The sequence below is a fragment of the Apus apus genome, chromosome Z (genome assembly GCF_020740795.1).
Source record: "Apus apus isolate bApuApu2 chromosome Z, bApuApu2.pri.cur, whole genome shotgun sequence".
Taxonomy (NCBI): domain Eukaryota; kingdom Metazoa; phylum Chordata; class Aves; order Apodiformes; family Apodidae; genus Apus; species Apus apus.
The window spans coordinates 40,900,930-40,926,061 of NC_067312.1; the positions used below are offsets into that span (position 1 = coordinate 40,900,930).

Genomic DNA, 25,132 nt, shown 5'->3' on the forward strand with positions numbered 1-25,132 from the left:
TGTTGGCAAATGTTCCCTGATTTCTGTAAATAGTAATTGTACCACCTCTGAGAAGCCAGTCTGGCTTTTGGAAGTGATGGAAGTTTTACCCCCTCTATATCAAAACAAGTGTTCGTTCTTAGTAACTGAACAGTGAGATTTAACAGGTGTTGAAACTCCAGCTGTGTCATGAGGGGCCTTTTTGCCTGTCAAAGCCATTTTCATTCCAACACATTTGCAGCCTCCAGCTTTGCTGCAGTTTTATTGCAGAGCCAATAAATAGTAGGAGAGCCCTGATTTAGAATCAAAGTGCAGATTAAGCAGGGTATTCCATGTAGGGCTTACAATTAATCTGAAGACTTTGTAAGAAAAGCTATTTGCAGAGCATCACTTCAACAACCACACGCTGGGCTCGTCTCTAGTATCACGTAATTCTTACTTAACAGCGACCACTGAACACGGCGAACTCCGTGACGCTGCAAGGGCAACCTCATTAGCCCGGTCTATAATCACACACCACATGGACAGCGCTGAACAAACCCACGGAAAGAAGCCGAACCGTGCGGGTGCCGCGGGGCGGGGCTGCCCGACGGACGCGATGCCGCGGCTGCCGAGCCAGCGGGGCGGCGCGCCCCGGGGAAGGCCCCGGGCTGGTCTACACGGCCCCGGGCTGCTGCAGCACCTTTCCCGAGGGCGGGATGCCCAGCTGCCCGCCGGTGCTGCCGCGGCGCGGCTCGGGAGCTTGCGAGGATGGCCGGGGATCCGAGGCACGGCCCCCCCTCCGCCATCGGCCGCCCTCTCGTGCCCCCGCCGCGCGGCCCCGCCCGCCGCCACCTCCGCCTCCCGCGCGGTGCCTGCCGGGAGCGGCCGGCAGGGGCCGGGAGGGCGCCGCGCCCCGCAGTGGTTTGGTCCCGGCAGGAGCCCGTACCGGCCGGTTGCGGCCGTAACGCCGCGGCGACGCAGCGCGCGCCGCCGCCCAGCCAGCCAGCCAGCGGCCGCGGGGCCCGAGCCCAGCGGCGGGACCGCGGGGCGGCGCCGCCGCCCGTTACAGCGCGCGCCCGGGGGCAGCGCCGCCGCCCTCCCCGCCTTCCCCGCCTTCCCCGCCTTCCCCTCTCCCTTGTGTCCCCGCCGCCGCCGCCGCCGGAGTGAGCGTCCGGAGGGGTCGCCCGCCCGCCCGCCTGGCGTGCCGACTGACCCTCCGCTCCTGCCCCTTCCGTGGCAGCGGGAAAGGAAGGTGCGCGGGTGGGGTGGTGCTTCGCCGCGGCTCCTTCCGAGTGGGCCTCGGCGGGCACGGGCGGGAGGGCGGCACCCCGAGGCCAGGGGGGCGGCAGGTGGCGGCCGCGGGGCCGCTCGCCTTGGGGCGCCAGGCCGGGCAGGGAACGGGTCGGGTCGCGCGTCCCGGTGCCTGAGCGGGCACACGCGCCCCGTGCTGCACAGCGGGGCCCGGCCGGGAGGCCGGAGGGAGCAGCCCGGACCGTGTCTGCCGGGCTCGGAACGCAGCCGCCTCTCTCCGAAACTTGGCTTTTTTGTACCGCTGCGTTATCTTCCGCGGCACAGAAAGGGCCCGCTGCTTCTGGTTACGTGTTTTGAAGAGAAGTCCGTTAATTAATAAAAATCCGCGGCAGTAGAAGTGCTGGTCATAGTTAGAAGCCAAGGCGTCGTTGGGACACGGTGTTTCCTGATGGCTGTTGTACTTGGTTGTTTAAGGTTAACTAATCTGTATTGCTTTCTGAGAAAGCTAGTATTTTTTTGTTGCATTAGCCATGCACAGTAAACTGAGCATGACGTTTCAAGGTTTGTTAGATAAAACTGCCTAACTAATTTCCTTTCCCTGTTTTTGGAGAAGGGGAGTGGGTAGGATGGGAATCACAAGAGGAAAAATAAGGGAGGCTACACTGTAAGTCAGCATCCTGTGCTCAGACTAAACTCAAGACTTACCTGGTCACTTTTAAATTTTAATTGTGAATTAAAAAAAAAAAAAAGTTTTAAAAACGTTCTTCCTCAAACGTTCATTTTTTCCCAAGCATAGCAGTAAGTTCAGTATATTCCACTTTCAAACTGTGTAGTGCCAGCTATCTGCAATGGGCCCATTATTGCTGCTGTGTATGACAATGCTGGAACTGTCAAGTAGATTTCTGAACCAGTTGTTTGGGGTTTTTTTTTTTGGCTGTAAAGTGACTTGTGAAACTCAAGCTGGTAACTTGATGTAATCTTAAGGATTTAGTGTGCTTTAAGGCAGCTTTATAGCTTTGATGCTTTGGCATAAAAGCAATTTAAATGGACAGCTCATCCAACTGGGAAGGCCTCCTGTGCAAAACTTCTGTAAATGAAGTAATAAGGAAAAGTAGATTCAGCTTGTTATGGTAAGTGTATAAACAGGCGAAGAGCAACAAGTCAAATATCCATATGAGAGCAGCTCTGTGGGGAAGAACTTGGGGAAATGGGTGAGAAGCTCAACATGAGCCAGCAATGTGCGGTTGCAGCCCAGAAAGCCAACTGTGCCCTGGGCCATGTCAAAAGAAGTGTGGCCAGCAGGTCAAGGAAATTCATTCTCCCTCTTTACTCAGCACTCGTGAGACCCCACTTGGAGTACTGTGTCCAGTTCTGGAGCTCTCAACACAGGAACCACACAGAGCTGTTGGAATGAGTCCGAAGGAGAGCCACAGAGATAATCCTTAGGGCTGAAGCTCTTCTCCTATGAAGACAGACTGAGAGTTGGAGCTGTTCAGCCTGGAGAAGAGAATGTTCTGGAGAGACCTCGTAGCAGCCTTCCAGTATCTGAAGGGGGCCTACAGGAAATCTGGGGAGGGACTTTTTAGAAGGGCATGTAGTGATATGATGAGGGCTAATGGATTAAACTGAAAGAGGGGAGATTTAGGTTAGGCATTAAGAAGAAATTCTTGACTGAGGATAGTGAGACACTGGCACAGCTTGTCCAGGCCAGCTTGGATGCAGCTTTGAGGAGTATAGTGGGAGGTGTCCCTGCCCATGCAGGGAGGTTGGAACTACAAGACCTTTAAATGATTCTGTGATTCTCATATATAATGCACATAAGATGTGAAGGGGACAGATGTGTTCCTTCATTTATAAATGTATATTGTGTATTTTAGTGTTATTTCATGTTTATAAGCAAGTACTGAAGTCTGTCAATGCTTCAAGTGTTTGCTAAGAACATATAGTAATTGCAGATTATAAAAAAATATGTATTTTAGTGGTAGCAACAAGTAGATTTTATGTGGGAAGAAGCTTTAGCATGACAATAGCCTATCTTCAAAGTTTTCTAAAATCTGCATCTTTATTAGCAGTTTGTTTGGCAATGAAAGTGATTAAATAATATGTTTGGACGCTCTTCAGTATACCTTCCTCAAAATACTAAAGCCTCACCTTTGAAGCTATATGCTTATTTCATAGAAGCTTAAAGTTGTACTACTGCCATCTGACTAGAGGTGCCTAAATTGTGGTGTACTGCTTACTTCATGAGGGTGCTTGGCATTTAAATGCTAATTCATGCACACATGCAAAGCTGCACACAGGCCAGGAAGGTGCTGAAGCTCAAACAAATTAAACTTGTGGACATGTGCTAAACTCCTCTTAGTAAATGCTTTGGACAGTTTACAGGAGAGCTTTTCAAATGCAAGTATTTCAAAAGCTATTTCACCTGCAACGTGGGTGAATGTAAGTAGCTATTACAAATGGGATTTCAAGTTGTAGTAACAGCAGATGAGGGTGTTACTGTTATTCCTGCAGTCTTGCATCATTTCTAAAACTAGACTGAAGCTCTTCAGGGCATCGGCTGGTCTCATGTTTCTGAACTAATACTTAGTACATTTCAGAACACTGAAGTTACAAAGATACCTTTTTAGTCAAGTTACAGTTTAGCATTTTAAATATGTCTCCTTGAATTTAGAGTAAGCAGTTTGTGCTTACAAATCAGTGTATCAGACATGCTAAAGTAATACATTACAGGTTACATAAATGGGACTAAATTGATTTAATCTATTTATTTAGTATCAAACTCCAAGATAATCTGTTCATGTTGGCGGATATGATTTATTTATAGAAGAGTATGATCTAGGAACGAGTAAAGCACTGAAAAAAAATTCTCCTTGTTAACCATAACAAATGCTTTTCTGTTGACTTGAAATTATATATCAGGCTTCTCTTCTGCTCTTGGTACGTGAATCTGAATACTGTGTTGTTTTGGTTGTAGGAACTCTTTTTTCCAAACTTTTTTATTTGAAATATTGCAGGGACAATTGATAGTCTGCTAGTGATTTGCAAAGCAGAAAGTTTTAAAACTGGGTCATTTATTGGTGCCACCTGTGAATTCAGGCCATAATCATACTGCAATTTTGAAATCCATTATTAGTGATCTTTTCATTAACATGGAAATGCAGGTAGTGGAGGAACCAGCAAGGAGGGGTGCACTGCTGGTACTTGTATAGTAAAGAAGGTCTGGTTAGGGACCAGACCTTAAGGTCTGGGAATAGCCTTGGCGACAGTGACTATGACACAGTGGTATTTTACAAGGAAGAAGCAGGGCAGTAAGTAGGATTACAACCCTGAACTTCTGTAGGGCTAACTTTGTACCCTTCAGAGATCTACTTGCAGGAATCCTGTGGGCTAAGACTCTGGAAGAAAAGGGAGCCAAGGAAAGCTGGTCAGTTTTTAAATACTGCTTTCTCCAAGCCCAAGATAGTTTGCATTCCTTCTAGTAAAAAATTGGGTAGAAGTGATAAACGACCTGCATAGATAAGCAAGGATCTTCTGAAGAAAGTCTCATGGAAGAAAGAAATTTACAGTTTGTGAAAGAAGGGACTTGTCACTTAGGAGAGCTATAGGGACATTGTTAACATATGTAGGAAGGTGACAAGAAAGGTCAAAGCTCTCTTAGAGCATAAACTGGCAATGGAAGTAAAAGAGAACAAGAAGAGCTGCTTCATATACATCAGTCCTAAAAGGAAGAATAGGGAAAACGTGAGCCCATTGCTGAATGAGGTGGGAGCCCTGGTAACAAGACAATGCAGAGAAGGCAGAGTTGCTGAGAACCTTCTTGGCTTCAGTCTTTACTCCTAAGACCAGCCCTCATGAATCTCAGATGCTGGATGTAAGAGAGGAAGCCTGGAGGAAGGAAGACTCTCCACTGGTCAATGAAGATTGGGTTAGAGATCAGTTATGCAAGTTTAATGTGCACAAGTCCATGGGCTGTGTTGGGATGCACCCACAAGTGTTGACAGAGCTGGCTGATGTTACTGCTCTACCACTTTCCATCATTTAAAAAAAAATCATGGCAAGCAGGAGAGATGCCTGAGGACTGGAGGAAAGCCAATGTCGCTCTGGTCTTGAAAAAGGGCAAGATGATCCAGGAAACTACAGACCAGTCAGGCTCACTTCCATCCCTGGAAATATGATGGAGCAGTTCATTCTGGTGGAAACCTCGAAACACGTGGAAAAGAAGAAGGTTTATCATAAGTAGTCAGCATGGTTTTACTAAGAGGAAATCATGCTTGACTAATCTGATAGCCTTTTATGATGGTGTGCCAGAATGGATAGATGCAGGGAGAACAGTGGATGTGTCTACCTTGACCTTAGCAAGGTTTTTGACACACTCTCCCATAACATCCTTGTGAGTAAGCTCAGGAAGTGTGGGGTAGAAGAGTGGACAGCTGAGTACAGCTGGAGACCTGTAACTAGTGGAGTCCCTGAGGGATCAGTGCTGGGTCCAGTCCTCTTCAACATCTTTATCAATGACCTTGATGACGAGACAGTGTCTTCTCAGCACATTTTCTGATGAGACAAAGCTGGAAGGATTGGCTGATTCACCTGAAGGCTGTGTAGCCATTCAGCAAGATTTGGACAGGCTGGAGAGCTGGGCAAAGAGGAACCTAACGAGGTTCATCAAGAACAAGTGCAGAGTCCTGCACCTGGGAAGGAACTACAAAATACACCAGTACAGGCTAGGAGGTGACCTGCTAGAGAGCAGCTCCATGGAGAAGGACCTTGGAGTCCTGGTAGACAACAAATTATGCGTGGGACAACAATGTGCCCTTGTGGCCAAGAAAACCAATGATATCCTGGGGTGCATCAGGAGGAGTGTCTCCAAGAGATCAAGGTAGGTTCTCCTCCCCTTCTACTCAGCCCTGGTGAGACCTTACTTGGAGCATTGTGTCCAGTTCTGGGCTCCCCAGTTCAAGAGGGACAGGGATCTACTGGAGAGAGTCCAGCAGAGGCTACGAGGACGATTAAAGGTCTGGAACACCTGCCTTAAGAGGAAAGGCTGAGAGCCCTAGGGCTTTTCAGTCTAGAGAGGAGAAGACTGAGGGGGGATCTAATTAATGTCTGTTAATACATGAGGGCTGGGCATCAAGAAGGCAGGGACAATCTTTTGTCACTTGTGCCCTAGGGTGAGGGGCGGCACTGGATTCAAACTTGAGCACAGAAGTTCCACCTTAACATGTGGAAGAACTTCTTTACTGTGAGGGTGACAGAGTCCTGGGACAGGCTGCCCAGAGAGATTGTGGAGTCTCCTTGTCTGGAGACTTTCAAGACCTGTCTGAATGCCTGTCTGAGTGATCTGCCCTAGTTTTTGGTCCTGCTCTGGCAGGGGGGTTGGACTTGATGATCTTCAGAGGTCCCTTCTAACCCCTAACATTCTGTGATTCTGTGAAAATGGAAGGTTAGTAACTTTCTTGGTAGATCAGAGAAAGTTTTCTCGGAAGCTTATGACTAGTTATAATGCATGACATACATGCAACCAACTCCAACTACTGATGTATATTTGTTAGGCTTTTTTTAACTTTCAGTATCACTTGAGGTATTAATGAGCTGCATAGATGCCACAAGCATGCTTTGACTTGTTATACTCCTCTTGGACATTTTTGCTGTACTTGGTATCATAAGGAAAGGAATTTTCTTGTATTTAGACAGGTAGGCTTTCACCAACTAACTGTTAAAAAAATGCATAATAATTCTCAGACTGCCAAACTCCTTATTGAAAGCACTGTAAATGTTGACAAGATTTTTCAGATCCTTGTTTGATCTGTGATATTACAAAATACTCTGGTATCTGAATGTCCTTTTTTTTTGTGATGAAAAAGCCTCTTTTAACACAGTCTGAAGCTTGAGAATGTCAGTGCTGTAATTTTCTGTGACTGTGCATATCTATAATAATAAGGACAACATAAATAATAATTCACTGTTAAAGGAAAAATTACTGCATACGTGGTGGCAAGCATCTGTGCTTAGCTGAAAGCTGTTGAGATCAACCCATTGTATTCCTATGGATGGAGGGAGAATCAAGTCTTGGAACTGAAATATTAGGTACTTGGTAAAATCTAGGCATCAGAATTGTAGGTATGGTATTAAAATGTCAAGCATGACATAGTGGTATGTTCTAGTAGTAATAGCACAACATACCTTAGCTGTAAGTTAGCTTCTAAACAGGATTACTATATAGAGTTGTTGAGTATTAAAAAGCACATGAAAACAACCAAAACCAGTAAAATCCAAACTTAAACTGTTATTTAATAATTAAACTAGAGTAGCAACTACTTGCAGTGTTTTAGATGTGACTGATGTGGTAGTTTAGGTCTGTGGTTGTAATCTGATCACTGAGTCTGAACTTTAGCATCAGGTGGACTCACAATTTGATGTCAGGTTTGTTTAATTATTAGGATACAACCTGCTTCATACAATCAGCTTAATTTTCCTTTTTTTTTTTTTTTTTTTTTTTTAAAGAAATAGAGTAGGCTATCTTTTGTATGTGAAGAATGCTGTGATCTCTGATAAACTTAAAAAAGATCAGTACCAGCTTGCTTGCTCATTTTATTTCACCCCTGAGAAATAAAATGTAATACTCCTTTTTGAGAGTACTTTTGGGCAACAGTCACAGTCGTGACTGTTTACCATCATATAGGTAACACATCGTTGTTTCCCATTGATACATCTGTACATATTGAGAGCACATATACAGATTTGTCCTTGAGAAGGTCTGGAATTTGGGGATAAAATGATCTCTTGAAATTTCTGTAGATTCTCATGTTCTTCTGTAGTAGTAGTAAACAGGGAACACATTTGTAGGCTATCTAAGCAGACATCCAGCTTATGTTTACAGTTGCCAAACCAAGGATTCCTTTCAATAGTGCTTTCAAAAAGTATATGTTGTTCCACTGCATCTCTCTGTCATAGTACATCAACATAGCTCAATACCTGCTTTATATGAAAATTTTAACCACTGCTAAATAACATCTCTTTCAGTCTTCTAATTCACTAAATTTTGCATGGAAAAATTGCAATTAGCCAAATATTCTTGTGCCAAAAGTTACCTTTTACACAGATGAATTGTACTTTGGAATGGTGTCATAGGGATATACACATTGGTTAAAAGTATGGGGGGCAACAGAAGGCATAAATGTGGTAACCTGTTGTCCCTCTGCCCAGCTCATCCTCTGTCGTCGCACTGTTAAGAATAGGTGAGCCTGATGTTTGAGAACAATACCAGCCACAATGCTGGGCTCACCTTCCTGTGGAGAAAGCTGCTTGTTTAATCTCTCATGGCTTGGAAACAAAATGATGCTACTTGTAAAATATTAAATCAGGATACTCACCCAAAACTGGAGCCTGCATAGGCATATCTACTTGTTCTCAAGTCTTACATTTATCAGGGTCCAGAGATGGCCTCTGAAACAGTTTTGGAGCACTACACTATTCCTGTATCTTCTTTGTTTGTTTTCTTTTTCCTTCCAGATCATGAAGGCCTGTTTCTTCTAGAACCTTCTACGTTGTTGTTTGTTTTTCCTTCAAACATAATATCTGAGGAACAAATGTATTAGCCTAAAGTAACTATTGTTTTATAGAATATTCCTTCCTTTTGTTCTTCCTGTTCAAATACTTTAAAAAATGCAAATTAGTAAAAATGCAAAGAAGTAATACTGAGGTTTTGTGGGGCTTTTTTTTAATGCTAGTCCTGCAGCTAACAGATATGGATTATTGATTGTTTGGTCAAACAACTGTTTTAATTCTTGTGTCTCTGCTATTTTCCTAGGAAACCTAATTAAAAAGAAGCCAGCTCAGTAGAATTTCAGGTCTGGCAATGGCATCTACTGTAGTAAGTTCAGTCCCTACCACTGCGTCTCGTTTTGCTTTACTACAAGTTGAAAGTGATACCGATTCAGAGTCAGGAAAAGGAAGAAGTGGCCGAGGTGTCAGTAAATCTCAGGCTTCAGGCGGAAAATCATCTACAAATGAGAAAAAAAGAAAGAAAAGGAGAAAAAGGAAGGAACAGCAGCAGAGTGAGGCCAATGAGGTAAAGGGATTATATTTTCAGTAGTGGGTGAGGCCGTTATCCAATAAGTATTTTTTTGCTGTCCCTAACAAGTCATTGTTTTGTTTTTTTTATGGCACAAATGCTACTTAGTCACAGAGATAGCATTTTTTGTTTGCTTTATTAAGGATTCTTTATATGTAAGTGGGATACTCCTTACTATAGAAGTTGAAATTTTTTCATTAGAATAAATTGATACATTTTATTTTTTGACAGCATTGCTTGAATAATTTCTTATGAAGGGAATGACCTTTCTATAAAGTGATTGCTAGGAACCACTTGTTTTCCAAGGTTTGTAGTTGACTGGCTCTACTTGCCTGCTTGAACAGCCAGCATGTTACAATTCAACAGTGCTTTCAAGGTTTTATTTTCTTTTTAGATGGTTAGACCTACCTACTCTATCTGAAGAGCTTTAAAATCTCGTTTCCCAAGTTGTAATTTTCAGTTTTATCCATCACTCCAGCCTCCTAATCTATTAAATCCAGAACCTGTTTTTTTCCTCTCTTCTCCTCGTGAACTAGGGGGTGGAGTAAAGAACAGTGGTTATTTTCTGACATTGGGATTCTTAAACCTCTAATCAAATGGAAATTAAAAAGTGAGGCTGAAAGAATTGTTCCAAAATTCTGGAAACTGCAGTTCTAGATTGTTGTCTGTGAACAGATCTGAGATAATCTTTCTACCTGAAACTTTACATGTCTTAGAAAATTCTAGTATGTAGAACAAACAACACCCTCAAACCCATCTTTTTCCTTTAGTATCTATTTAACATAAGATATTAAAGTTTAGCAGTTGCAGTAGTGCTAAATCAAGTGATCATTTCAGCTTTGGTGCTGTTTTTTATATTGAAGATTAAGTCTTCAGTAAGCATACCCTGGTGTTTCTTTATGCCTGCTTTAGCACCATCAAAACATTAAATGCCATCAAAATAACTGTATGTGTATGCATTGCACATATCTACAGAAGTTCATCTGCATGGAAATTGTAATTAGTTCTGTCTATGGCTACACTCTGCTGGAGTTATAAATCAGAATGGTCTGTACCAGTGCTCTGGCCATCACTGTAATCTGAAGAAGTAAGCAGAGGAGGTAGTGCTGGTGCAGGCAGCAAGGAAGACAGAAGCAAAGTTAAGGCAGGAACTCTTTAGAGGGGAAGGAAAACAATTCTGAAGTATCTGCACGATTGCCTGATTTTAAGTAACTTTTAAGTAGAGTTGCCATTTTAAGAAGGAGTCATGGCACTCTGTACATACACATTAAAGAGAACACTGTTGTACCTTGCTTCCCTTTGTTTCATCTTTCACTGGATTATAGCTGCTTTCTCCCTTCCAGGAGCCTTTATGTTAAAGAATCCCTGCCTTTAAATTGATAGTAGATTGTATCAGTACCTTTATTTTCACTCCAAGTAAGGGCCATAGTGTCAGTTAACGTTTCAGCTTGTGTAGCTATGTCTTTAAGCTGCCAAATTTGCAGGTTACTTGTTCACTAATTAATTTTATAATTATTTAAGGTATTTTAAGATGGTACTGTTGTATCCACATGGTGCAGTGATTAAAAATAGTTCTTATTGCAGGTTCTTAAAATGGGACCAACTTTAGATTGTTGACAAACTGTAAGGACTGTCTACATTATTCATATTCTACCTGAACCTCTAGTTCCTCTGTTTGCTGATGCCAAATCTGTGTATACCACCTTTTTTTGGCATTATATTTTTGTGTCAGGTGTGAGCAACTCTGCAATGCCTGATCTAGCATGAAATCTGTCAGATGTGGTTACTCTTCAGATTTGTTGAAAGTATTCAGCTGGGAAAATATATTTACTTTTAAACTGGTTTATGTTAAGTGACTGTGGTGTTTCTGATCCACAGTTTTCTATAATTTTACATTATGGTGTGTCCCATAAGTGACTAAACAAAATTGTATCCCAAAGTATAGAGTAAAGTAAAGCACATGCATGTCTACTTGCACATGTTTCTGAATGCTTTTGTTAATCAGTAAAGGCTTTTCCTATATACTTGTCAACATTTTGATTATTGTTAAAAATAACTGTTTTTCAGCTCAGAAACCTTGCTTTTAAAAAGATTCCTCAGAAATCCTCACATGGAGGTTGTCTTTCTCAGCATGAACAAAAACTGCATACTGAAATGCGGAAGGACTCTCAGGAAGAAAACTGGCAGGAGTGGAAACAAAGAGATGAGCAGGTACAGCTTACTGTATTTAGCTGTCTTTGGCTTTCTTGAAATATGTTATTCCATTAAGTTAAACCTCATGGATAAGGAGAGGTGGCTGGAAAGGAAGAAATAAAATACTACAACATAGAAGTAAAGGTTTCAGTGGGAAGTCAGGCTGCGTGTTCTGTCAAATGTCATGTAGAGCCAGCACATGCTGCTTTTTGTACATGTTGTAGCTGGACTGTGAATACTGGGGTATGTTAAGAGAAATTTATGCGATTTGGGCGACAAGTACTGCCATGGAAGGATGGTGAAATGCTGTGGTGGGAGCCAGGCAGGGAGTGTATATGGATACACAGTATGGATCCGTGGTAAACTGGACTTTGGTAAGTTCTGTTAGGCATTAAATAACTAATTCATTTCTAGGTAACAAAAAACACTTGAACTCTGTGTTCAGAAATGCTTGCTGTCCTTTAGCACACTAGAGTAGTCCTATCAGTGTAAGACCCACTGTTTTTTAATGTTAAAACATGTTTTTGGTAATCATATTGTTGCTAGGGTTCATGAACACTCAGAAAATGTAACAGAGATAACACAAAGACTGACTGTGCCTGTATGAAGGCAAATACAATGTTTTTACTGTGTTTCATCTTGCCTAAGCTACCACAAGCAGAAATTACACAGCAAAATGCTCTTAATCTAAAGCAATAAAATAAAGTTTACTTTAAACAAGTGCTGCGTCTTTGATGTCAGTTAGGAAGAGTACTTACAGTTAAAATTAGCCTTTTTTTTTTTTTCTTGACTTGAATTCAGCATTTAAAATGCTTTTTTATACTGGTGATTTTATTTTATGGTGTTTTAAATTCTACAGAGGTTCTGAATTGTTTGCAGTGCTTCAGCTATTTTAGATGGGCATAGAGTTTGTTTTAGTAATTTTTTTTTTTCAGATTGTGCTTGAAAATAGCTTTTTGGTACACATTTTTTTAGTTTCCATTCAAATAGTTGTCTGCTATGTAGTCATTCAATGTGGATGATAGTTTGGACTGTCTTGTTATGCTTGAAGATGCCCTTCGGAGTATTTAACTTCGCACAAGCTTTTTCAAGGCAAATTGCTGATAAGTGACATCCACTTGAATTAAAGAGTGTCTCATTAACTTGTTGAACTTCTATCCTGGCATCTACTAAGACCTAGTTTTTGTATGTTGCCAATGCTTTGGTATAGGTGCCTCCTTAAACAGAGTATAGCAGAGCTCTTAATTTTACAGGCTTCTGGGTGGTTGTCCTAGCAATGGAATAATGACCTAATAATCCTTTCGAAAATTTCAAGTTCTAATTAACTTCAGAGTTACCTTTTCAGGTACAGATTTGCTTTGTTCTGTACTTGCAATTTTTCTTTTCTATGTGGTATGAAGCAATTATTTTGGGTAAAAAATAATTTTATAGTCTAATTTTGTCAGATAAAGTAAACTGAGTTATAAACAATCAATTCTTAGTAATTTTGACCTTATTGACATATAGAATGTGAAGTTACCTTGACATTATTTTATTTTAAAAATAGCTTTAGAGCAATTCCTGTAATTGTAACATATGATATTCAAGAGGCATCTCTGTCCCATTTTTGTGAGAAAAAGGAATATCCTAATGCTGTCACAATTCTTGAGGATGAAGAATAGACTGTTTTGCAAAACATTTTGAACAGCTTTCTGTGATCTCAGTGGACTGAGCGTAAAGAATGGAGGTTCATTGAGGACTGTGAATATTTTCCCAATAAATGCTGTGTTAACTTCTACTACACTAGAAATTTAGTGAAAATGTTCACACTGGCATGACCACTGTTAGATTGTAGTGTTGACTTTTTGTAAATATGAAATAATTAGACTTAAAATGTTTAAAGTTGTTGGTATGACTTAGTATAGTTTTTAGTCAACCATGGAGGTTATGGAGAACTTTTTTGGTTCATAAATGGTTTAAATTGCTGGGGCTTAGCTCTCAGATTGCCAAAAATTTGCCCAGACTGCTTTAAACTTACTTTTAACTTTATGCAGCAGCTGTTAAAAATGTAAATATTGGAATCTGATAGGTGGAAACAGAAATTGCTACTAGTTATTCCTGTCTTAGAACAACAATGAAAATCTTTGTCTTAGCATGGAGTGCATGTCTTGTTAGGATGTTCTCAACAAAACATGCATAACAAATAAGATTTATTTTGACACTGTTATTTCACTGTTTGTAAAACCTGCCTATGTATTACAGCACTGACAGTCATTGAGAGCATTGTTTTTTCTTAGATGAGAAGTAAGAACAGGAGTGAAAATAGTGAGGAATTTAGTTTAATTGTAGTGCATGCATTTTTAAGCTCTTAAGGAGAATTTATAAAAGCCTGTGAGTCCCTACTGATTTCTGCAGCAGCCTTACTAACAAGGCAGTAAAGGACTTTTGACCCTGAAATAAAAATCAGGAAATTAAGGCCAGTGACACACAAAGAGCCATGAGGCTTCAATATACCGAGCTATACTTTACTTTTTGTATTTCATGTTATCACCAACAGTTTCAGCAATAACTTGGTTTATTGTTGGTAATCTTGCTGCCCAAATTGTCATAACAGTTCTGTTTCAGGATAAAGCATTCAGTGTAACTTTTTTGAAGTAATGAGTTACAGTGTTTGTGCATCACTTATGTTAAATAATTTATGCTCTATAAGACTATAATTTGAAGAACCCCGTGATAACTCTGAATTGTGATCTTATGGTAAATTTGATTACTGACACCAGGTTATGCTTTGAGCATAGTAGTGAATGAAGAAAAGCATATACTAGGTCTAAAAAGGCAAATGAGCTGTGCAGTAATCTGTCAGTCTGAGCAGAGGGACTCAGAATTGATACAATACCCAGGGCTAGAGGTAGTTTTTCCTCACTCTTGTTCAAAACATGGCCCATTTGGTTATATTCTCTAAACAACTCAAGAGGAAGTGGGGCAGACACTTGTCTAGGTTCTATGTAGTTTAGTTGTTAAACTACTTAAAATAAAATTTGGAGTGTTCATGCTCCAAGCTCTTCTTTCCCTTTCTGTTGACTCTACCAAAAGCATGACTGCAGGGTAATCTGAGTCTGCACCATTCCATCCTGCTGAAGCTCCCCTTCTTTTACTGGGGGTTATTGCATTGTACATGTGTATGCAGGGATTAACCATACTGAAGTCAAGTGTCTTAGCCATTTAGCAGTGATGTCCTACTCGTCTCAGCCCACTGAATCTTGAATTCCAACTGACAATGAAGCCACATGTGAAGGGTGTTGAAGTCCTTATCAGCTGTTGCTCATGTACCAGCTTATTATATCACTACCATCACTTTAGGAATATAAACTTTATAGGGTCTATGTATAGCTTTTTAAGAACAAGTTGTTGTAGTAAAGGCAGATAAAGAGGAAAAAAGGTAAAGGAAAAGAAAGTGAAGCTATGCTTAAGTTGGTGTGGTATGCATTAAAGGAAGAATCAGTTATACTCTCCTGAAGCCCACAACAGCACCACTCTTAAAATTACCAAGAGATGTTAGTTCCAACTAGTAGGAAGAAGAGGTAAGGTGCTCTTTTGAGATTAAGATGAGAAGTGTTGAAAGCTGATGAAAAGTCTGAGTTTTGTTATGGAAGACAGGGAACCAGCTGCAGTATAGGTTTATCAAACTTGAGAATGCAGAATTCCCAAATAAAGTGGTGTTATTCCACATCTATGACAATTTTTTTGAAAGGTTTGTTTGACAGAATACCTTCTTTAGTCAAGCTTGTATCAAATGTCAGTTAGTGCTTTGGACTGTTCTGCTGTCCCTGTGTTGTTTTTTCATAAAGTCATGCTGACTGTATAATAACATTTAATAAAAACATATCTCCTTCGAGCTGGAGAATTGACTTGGCAGGGAAGTTCAAACTGCAACTGGCATATGCTTACCTGAAAGGCAAGACATGAGTTTGAATTCTTCAGGTTCAGAATGCATGAAATCCTAGCCTCTCTGCTCTGTGGTTTCCTTTGTCCAGTAATGCAATATTGGTAAAGAAGAGGTAAATTTTAAATGGTATACTCTAATGAAGGGTGATATTCAGCACAGGGTGAGAAACAGTGGGTCCCTTTTTTCCACAGAGGTCCACAAAGAGTGTCTCTCAGCTCATGAAGAGTTCCTCTCTTCATATTTACCATCCAAATTAGCATACTGCCTGTCACTTTTAAAAGATTGACAACATTTATCTTAAATAATAAGCTCTTATGTAAATAGCATGGTTTTTCTTCAACAAAAATTCTAATGCAGTCACTGTAAGAGCTTTGCACATGGGTCTCAATTTCTTCTGACTACTGGGTGTACTCCAGAACTTGCCTATTGGATGTGTACTCCCAGAACCTAAGCAAAGGAACCTGTGGTTTCTAGAATTTTGGATAAGTTTAAGTGGTAGTGAAGCTATAGCTATCTATTCTGAGACAGTCAAGCTATGCAGAGAAGCAGGACTGAAGGTGCCTGGCTTTGAGAATACTCGGGTCTAAAGTTCTCAACTCAGCTGCTGCTTAGAAGTAGTGACCTTTGTATAGCCAGCTTCAAACACTCAATCTTGTCTGATTTGAATGGCTAATAGATAAGTAAATTATGATAGGGTTATTTTTGTGCTAGAGATCACATAATGCATTTTTTGTGCAGTTGTTTAATAGTTGTAATGGCATTGTAGTAGTATTGATTTTTTATAATTATTTAGGAACTTGTGTGCTAAATTAGCACTTTCAGACACACAAAGGTAAAAATCCTGAATTCATCTTTCTTATAAGCTTACCTTATTTTTATGTATTAATTGTTCTCCTTTTGGTAGTGTGTGTTTTGTTGGAGTGTTTTTTTAATCCCCGTTCTCTGCTTTTTCGTCATGTTCTTGTTGAGTTTTTCACTGTAGCAGACTACAATAACTGATTTTTGGTAGATAACTATCATTGTCAGATTGGATTCAACAGTTGTGGGCAGAAACACATGATTGATTTTTGTGGAATTTCAGTCAATTTAATTTATTGCCAGTTGTCAAACCTTTAATTACTGATTCTGATATTGAAAGAAAACAAACACAAAACAAACACTTCAGGAAAAAAATACCCCTTGCTGCTGGAAAAATCCTTCTACCTCCCTCTTTGTTTTCCAGCCTCCTCACTGAAGGCATTTCAGGAGAAGATGCCCCCTTTTCAGGGTCCCCTCCATCGGTGAAGTTGCAAAGCCTCTGTCTGTCATATTTGAAAATTCTGGGCAGTCTGGCAGCGTTCCCACTGACAGGAAAAGGGAAAACATAACTCCCATTTTCAAAAAGGGAAAAAATGAAGACCCAGAGAAGTACAGGCCAGTCAGTCTCGCCTCTGTGCCTGGCAAGATCATGGAGTAGATCCTTCTGAAGGCTCTGCTAAGGCATGTGGAAAATGAAGGGGTGATTGGTGACAGCCAGCACGGCTTCACCAAGGGCAAATCCTGCCTGCCTAATTTGGCGGCCTTCTACAATGGGGTCACGGCATTGGTGGACAAAGGAAGAGCAAGTGGACCTGTGCAAAGCATTCAGCACTGTCCTGCCTGACATCCTGGTATTCAAACTTGAACAATATGGATTCAGTCAATGGACTGCTCATTGGGTAATGAGCTGACTGGATCAATGTCCAGATAGAGACTTGTGACAAGTGGTGTTCCTGAAGGGTCATTACTGGGACTGGTGCTGTTTAATGTCTTTGTTAGAGACATAGACAGTGGCACCGAGTGCACCCTCAGCAAGTTTGCCAGTGACACCAAAGTGTGTGGTGAGGTCAACACCCTGGAGGGAAGGGAGGCCATCCAGAGGGACACTGACAAGCTTGAGAGGTGGACTCATGCAAACCGCATGAGGTTCAGCCAGGCTAAGTGAAAGGTTCTGCACGTGGGTCAGGGCAATCCCAAGCACAAATACAGGCTGGGTGGAGAATGGATCAAAAACAGCCTGGAGGAGAAGGACTTGGGGATGATGGTGGACAAGAAGCTCAACATGAGCCAGAAATGTTCACTTGCAGCCCAGAAAGCCAACCTAGTCCTGGGCTTCTTCTTTTGGTGACCAGTAGTTCAAGCGAGGCGATTCTTCCCCTTTACTCAGCTCTTGTGAGACCTCACTTGGAGTACTGTGTTCAGTTCTGGAGCCCCCAACACAAGGACATGGAGCTGTTGCAGCAAGTTTAGAGGAGGGCCACAAAGATGACCAGAGGGCTAGAGCACCTCTCCTGTGGAGATAGTCTGAGACAGTTGGAGTTGTTCCGCCTGGAGAAGAGGATGTTCTGGGGATACCTCCTAAGAGCCTTCCAGTACCTGACGAGGGCCTACCAGAGAGCCTTTACTAGGGCTTGTAGTGATAGGCCAGGGGGTAATGGCTTTAAACTGGAAGAAGGGAGATATAGATTAGATATTAGGAAAACATTTCTTTAGTATGAGGATGGTGAGACACTGGCACAGGTTGTCCAGGGAAGTTGTAGAAGCCTTATCCCTGGAAGTGTTCAACTCAGGTTGGTTGGGTCTGTGAGCAACCTGACCTAGTGGGAGGTGTCTGCTCATGCAGGAGGGTTGGATCTTGACAATCTTTAAGATCTTTTCCAACCCAAACCATTCTATGATTCTGTGATAGGATGATTCTATGGTAATGCTGCTGTGAAGTTTGTCTTGCCTGTGTGTGCAGCCTTTTTGGGTTGTGAAGTGCCTCTAGCCTCTCTGCTGTGGCATATCTGTGGCCCTTCTCAGCTAGCAGAACCTTGCTGGTGAGGCCCAGTGCAATCAGTTGATGCTGAGCTTGAAAGACAAATCAAATGTAAAGCAAGAAATGGCAGCACCCTGAAGCCTACATAAAATCTTGTAACTATTTATGCTGAGAGCACTGATTTGCTGTGTTTCAACTAACCCGTCAAAAAGTGTTAGTTTACTGTGGTAAAACCTAGAAGCCACTCTTTGGTTTTCTCTTACATGAGACTGATAATATGGTTGTTGAACAATTAGGAAGAATGTCTGTGCTTTTGCACCATATAAAAAAATCACTTTTAGGCATATGTAAAGCACATAGAACTTTGAAGTTTTTTTCATAACATGGTTTGTATAGACAAAAAAGCTGGTGTACAGCACACAGTCCAGTTTGAGCAGAGTACAAAAAAATTTCAGATGTGCCCTCACCAGAGCAGAGTAAAGGGGAGGATAACCTCCCTTGACCTATTGTCCACACTCTCCTTAATGCACCCCAGGATGCCATTGGCCTTCTTGGCTGCAAGGGCACATTGCTGGCTCATGATCAGCCTGTTGTCCACCAGGACCCCCAAGTCATTTTCTCCAGAGTTGCTCTCCAACAGGTCAGCCCCCAACCTGTACTGATACATGGGGTTGTTCTTCCCCAGATGCAGTACCCTATGCTTGAAACCCTTGTTGAATTTAATTAAGTTTCTCCCTGCATAGCTCTCCAGCCTGTCCAGGTCATGTTGGATGGCAGCACAGCCTTCTGGTGTGTCAGCCACACCTCCCAGTTTTATGTCGTTGGCAAACTTGCTAATGGTGCACTCTGTTCCTTCTTCGAGGACATTGATGAATATATTGGAATAGGGTCAGACCCAGTACCAAGCCCTGGGGAACACCAGGCTCCAACTAGACCTTGTCCCACTTACCACAACTCTCTGAGCTCTGTCCTTCAGCCAGTTCCCAGTCCACCTCACTGCCTTATCATCCAATCCACACTTCTTGAGCTCGGCTGTGAGGATGCTGTGGGAGGCAGGGTCGAAAGCCTTGCTGAAGTCAAGGTTGACAGCATCTGCTGCCCTCCCCTCATCTATCTATCCAGCTATGCCATTGTAGAAGGATATCAGATGGGTCAAGCATGAGTTAACTTTGGTGAATTCTTGCTGATTACTCCTGATGACCCTGTTTTCCTCAACATGCTTTGAGATGTGCCAGGAACGAGCTATTCCATCGCCTTTGCAGGGATGGAGGTGGGGCTGACTGATTGGTAGTTACCTGGGTCCTCTTTCTTGCCCTTCATGAAGAATGGAGTGACACTGCCTTTCCTCCTGTCCTCAGGCACCTTTCCTGTTCTCCAGCACTTTTCAAAGATGATGGAGAGCAGCCTAGCAATGATTTCTGTGAGCTCCCTCAGCACCCACAGAGGCATTCTATCAGGGCCCATGGATTTGTGGTTGTCCAGTTCACTTAACTGATTTCTAACCCAGTCCTCCTCAGTCCTGCTATCCACTTTATGGTGCTCTACCATGACCATTTTCATCCTTAAACATCCTCTGTTTTTCATGTTTCAGACTAAATTAATAAAAGTATTTCAAAGAAGTCTCATGTGAACAAATCACCAAGATGGCAACTGTTTTATATAAACATGTGCATAACTTACTGTATGCTTGCATCCCTAACAAAATAGCCTGAAGCAAGATACTTTATTAGTTATGGTACAAAAACTTATACTAGCAGTTAATAACACCATATGTCACACTAGTGAAACTTAGCTTTTTGACATTTATAGTGATACATGCATAGAAATGGAAATTTTAGCGTGGTCTTGGTTTCGTCTGCTTTTTTTTTTTTTTTTTTTTTTCTTAAAACAACCTAGTCACATGAGAATTGTTAATTCTTATTCTTCAGCTGACATCTGAAATGTTTGAAGCTGATCTGGAAAAAGCATTGCTGCTAAGCAAGCTGGAGTATGAAGAGCACAAAAAGGTATTTTGAGGATTCATCCTAATGTAAAAGCTGTACAAGTTGAGGCTTTAATATTAAAAATAAATCAAAAAACCACCTAAAGTACTGTTTTCTTGAAGTAAATTGTTTGCTTACACTGTTCAGATACTTAAAGAGTTCACAGAAATACCAGATTTGAAAGAAACCATATGTAATAGTATTGGGTAGTTTGGGTTTGTTTGGTTTTGGTTTGGTTTTTTTTTTTTTTTTTAATTTGCCTGGAAAGGTTGGAAATTAGCTTTACTTTTCCAATTTCCTGGCATATAAATGTGCTGATTTTTTTTAAGAGTACAAGATACCCCAACGTTCCTCAGGAAAAATCCAGTACATTTGAAGAATAAGATTATCAAAGCACTGACTTTTCTTTAGGCCTTGAAGTGTTAGTTGTGTTTGACTAACTTCCATTTTTTATAATATCTTTCTTCTGTTCTGAGTGTAAATATTTTAGTTCTTACAAGCTGTATACATTTTCTTTGCTGATCAAGATGCTGTTTTCTGAGCTGTTCTTATGGAACACTAAAAAATGGTTCTGAAACAGTATGCTTGTATAAATTTTTTATTTCTACCAGGAGGTAGTTTCTTATTGGCAGTATATCAGGAGCCAGTGAACTTACGAAAATATGCAAGGTGAGATGTAATTATACATAAAAAAGAAATAAAAATGGCACGTCTCCTTTTGTGCAAATATGTCTGTACAATACTTCATTTTTTGGAGAGGCGAGAGAATTTCAAGTTCTTGAAAACCAAGGGTAAATTTTCAACTTCCCTACTAAAAGTTCTTTTTTAAAAGTGAAGACAATCTTCAGGCATGGTAGCATAGTATCATTTGTAGATTTTTGAGAATTACCTCTGTATAATTTAACTATGTATTCAAAACATATAGCAAATGAGTATGCTGAACAGATCTTGTTTCTACGGAAAGAAAAGCACTCTGTTTTTCTTTGCTTTCTATATATTTTTTCTTTAAATTATTTACATTGAAGACTACTTTTAATAATAATTAAAGTATTTATTTAATATTTTAGATTATTTTTAATAACTGCAACATTGATAATTTGCTAAGAATGTTATTTTAGATGTGTGGGAAGGTGGGACTCAGGTACAAATGGCTATCCTGTCTAGTTTCACTAGGAGTAAGGTCAATTGGTAGAGTGTTGCTGCACACCAATAACTCTCTCTGACTTCTACTGAATGAGTAAGAATTTATTTCCACATTTTGGAAATAAAAAGAAGGTAGAATAGCCTTTGTTTTTTTAAAAAAAGCACTAACCTGCATTGTGTAGTGCTCTACCTTCCTGTGTTTGATTACAGTATACTCTCAGTTTCTGAGTTTCTGTGTAATATTTGTTGTAGGTGATTGATGAGGTGTTAGGTTGGTAGCTCATTCTCTGTTTAGTGAAGAGCAATGCTCTGCTTCAGAGAACAGAATTGATGCTGAATTGCTGATATGTCTTGCACTCTGTAAATGAGTTTGAAGCCTGTAAATTACTGTTCAGGCTAAGCATTTCCTTTACATTATCGCTTTTTTTTTTTTTTCTTCATGTAAAGCTTCATGAAAAAATATTTGGGTATTGAAGAAAATTATACCAGTGGGACTTTATTCTTCTAGGAATATGAAAACGTTGAAAATACTTCACCTCAGTCAAAGTCTCTGAATAAGAAAAAGAACCAGCAAGGAAAAGACAAACCTCTTACTGTGTCTCTGAAAGACTTCCAGTCAGACAGTAATATAGGTATGCCTTATCATACCATATGAGCTGTTCTACTTGGAATTGTCACAGGGAGTGTGCAAACAGCAAACTGCTCTTGGTCTCTGTTGATTAATACTGTATTTAAACAGACACTAAATGAGTTGCAGTTAGTGTGTCCTACCAAGTCTAAAAGCTAAGTGTTCATTATATAGTAATGGACTGGTTAGATAAGCAAGAAAAAAAGGAGAGGTTAAGGAAAACGTTATTTCATGTAGTATCCCTGGGGTGGGTGGGGGACTCAGACACTCGTAATTTGCCTTTTTTAAACCTAAGTGGGTTTTTTTTTTGTTTTACTATGTTTGCACTTCTCAGGCAACTGAGTATCTGTTTCCTGGGTAATAACAAGTAACTGTTTGTCTTTCTTCCTGATACTATCTTTTATTAACATGAGTGAATACTGAAATAAATTGTATATACTCATTATATGCATTATTTATATGTTTCACATTTCTTCATCTGTGTCTATAGAGCAGAAATTCAGAGTTTTAGTGAAGAAATCAAGGTAGATATTAGAAAAAGAAGAAAGTAATTTATTTTCTGAGGCTTTCCTTTTAAGGATGTTTTTATATAAATCTACAATATTTATGAAACACATTATTTCCAGATCATCTGAATAAAGGAAAAGGATTGAAAGTACAGCAACCTAGAAGAAATGGAAGGCATTCAGGTATAAGTGAGATACATGCTATAAAAGCCTAAACAGACTTAAAAAGAAACAAACCAACAAAATCCTCAAGTGTCTGTACCAAAGACATTGCCTTCCTCTTTAAATGAAGCAAATGAATACGGTATGCTGCTTTTGATTAAATAAATCTGATAGATCTGGGAAAAAATACAGAGATTGATATAATACATAGTTAATAATCTTGGCTTCTAGTGCTTTAGTAATTACTTCTTTTGTTGTGACTTTGAGAGGAGAGTGAATGTTGAAGAACTCCAATTAGGTGGGATTTTCCATCCCCCACTTTTCAGAATATCTTGTTTCAATAGCCAGCTGCACAATATAGGGGTAACTTATTGATGTCATTTTTTTCTGTTCTTTTCAGATAACCTTGTCAAAAAGCATGAGGTAAGTCTTATTAAAACTCCTTTAATAAAAAACCCCAAACCATAACAAACTGATACATTTAGAAAGTAATTACTTTGGCACTTTCTGTGCTGACAGTTGACTATACATTCTGAAAAGGACTGATTTCCATTTGGAAAATGCTTACAGATGCAGATTTAATAGAGATGTATGTCTGCAGTTCTTGTATCTTGAGAACTTAGTATTGGCCTTCTTAGAACTATCTGTTGCTACTTCATTTTCCAGATAGTCTTTGATGCAACTTGAGGATTTAAAAGCATGTTATATGTACAAATAGTGTTACAAAATGGAGAAACAAACTAGATAAAGTACTGTGATGGTATTGTGTTGTGGTGCAGTACACACATACTGAAACTTGTAGAGGGAAGAACAGATACCAGTGGAATAAATTAGTGCAGTCATAGTGCAAAATTATTTAATTCCAACTTTATGCTTTTGTGTAATCTCATAGTCAGCTAAATGTTCACTGTAAATTTACAGGCTCTTCATTTGGTATCATATCTCTAGGTGGAAGTCAATAGCATTCTCAGGATGTACAACATAAAACAATGTCTAGATTTAATGGTTTTCCATGACTTAAGCTATTTTTTAAACATGTTGATTTCTAGCTCAATATTCATTTATATGTAAAGGAAGATATGTTATAGTACTTACTTTTGACAGGAACTGAACTCTTCCCATTCTTCGTTGCATGACAGAGGATTTTTCAACAGGCTGGAAGATGATGTTCACAGAATACTTGAAAGAGAGAAAAGGAGAGTCCAGCACAGTGATTACAGTGAAATTGATAACTGCATATCTCATGAACAAAACCAGGCATGTAAAACAGCAGTAATTCTGAAGAGAAGTTTGGCTAATGGAGCTTATTCAATGATTAGAAAGGAACATCTGAGTAGAAGAAAGCACAAATCAAAAGCATGATAATTTTAAAGGATTAAAAAACCCACAACACTGTAATATTCTTATGTAGTCAAAGAGGTATTTAAAATACTTGGGTTTTGATTAAAAAATTACTTATGATGGAAATAATTTTGCTTCACAAAAAATACCAATATTTATTACTGTATTTCTTACCCTTTTGATATCTACACATGTATACCTCTTCAGTTTTGATGAAAAATTCTTTTCTAACTAACAAGAATTGAAGTCATGTGACTAAATTAGTAAAAAGTGATGTTTTCTTGCTTGTAGGAGAGTGTTTTGAAAGGTGGAAAAACAGAACAACTAAAGCTTGAGCTTGAAAAGAAAGATGCAGAAATTGAGCAACTGAGAAATAAAGTAACTCAGTGGGAGGTATGTACCTGATTATATCATCAAATAGGAGGCAAAGTTTAACATTATTGTAAATTTGAAACAAAGTATTTATTAACGTGTAACTAATATGTAGTGATGCTTTAGGCAGGCAACAGTTTATATCTTTTCAGAACAAATTACTTCTTCGAGTACCACATAAAGCAGTCTTTCTTGCTAAGTCATTAAGCGTCTAAAAATAACCAAAAGAATGAAGGCAAAGCATCCAGAAATAAACTATCTGGCATATTGGTTACTATTTGCTTTCTAGTATTGCTGTTTTCGCGGTAAAAAAAAAAAAAAAGTAATCTAGGATAAGGCAAGATCTTGAGCAATCTCACTTGCCTTGGAAGTTAGCTCTGCTCTGAGCAGAAGGCTGGACTTTCTTGGGGCTCTTCCAACCTGCTTATGTTTTAAATTCTACTCAGCTAATCTTTCATTTAAGAACTACATATTTGGGGGATTTTTTGTAGATTCAGTACAGTATTTGAAGTGGTTAAACCGGTATTTTGTGAGATTTAAGGTAAGTTTCTTTAAAGCTGCAGTGTAACAAGAATGAAGTGCTGTATTTTGTTATATCTTTTCTTATTACATACAACTGAAATTAGAACATACGCTATAACACACCAGTAAAAAACACTTGCTTTTTAATAACTACATAATATTGGTATATACCAGAGTAGCTAGGGAGAATGTCTCTGTCACCGTATTTTCAGTCCATTGGATGGTATCTTAGCAAAAAGGGCAAAATTTCCACAAGGAACTGGCATTGGAAAGAAATTGGAAAGAAATACAATAAA

At 40.0% G+C, this 25,132-nt stretch overlaps 1 protein-coding gene across 5 annotated transcripts in view; it reads left to right on the forward strand.

Annotated features, from left to right (window-relative positions):
- Positions 1–862: 862 nt before the first annotated feature.
- The window catches only part of GKAP1 (G kinase anchoring protein 1), a 30,205-nt gene continuing 5,935 nt past the window's right edge, over positions 863–25,132 (forward strand). Inside the window, exons 1-10 of one of the 5 annotated variants that reach the window (XM_051642747.1) lie at positions 863–1,213; positions 2,547–6,091; positions 9,023–9,283; positions 11,354–11,497; positions 20,109–20,186; positions 21,814–21,937; positions 22,560–22,622; positions 23,002–23,024; positions 23,706–23,858; positions 24,234–24,335. In XM_051642747.1, coding sequence (XP_051498707.1) covers positions 9,071–9,283; positions 11,354–11,497; positions 20,109–20,186; positions 21,814–21,937; positions 22,560–22,622; positions 23,002–23,024; positions 23,706–23,858; positions 24,234–24,335 — 900 coding nt within the window. In that variant the 5' untranslated portion in view covers positions 863–1,213; positions 2,547–6,091; positions 9,023–9,070. Of the gene's footprint in view, positions 1,214–2,546; positions 6,092–6,118; positions 8,817–9,022; positions 9,284–11,353; positions 11,498–20,108; positions 20,187–21,813; positions 21,938–22,559; positions 22,623–23,001; positions 23,025–23,705; positions 23,859–24,233; positions 24,336–25,132 lie in introns of those variants that run through there. The other 4 variants (XM_051642746.1, XM_051642748.1, XM_051642749.1 and 1 more) reach the window with 4 other exon arrangements.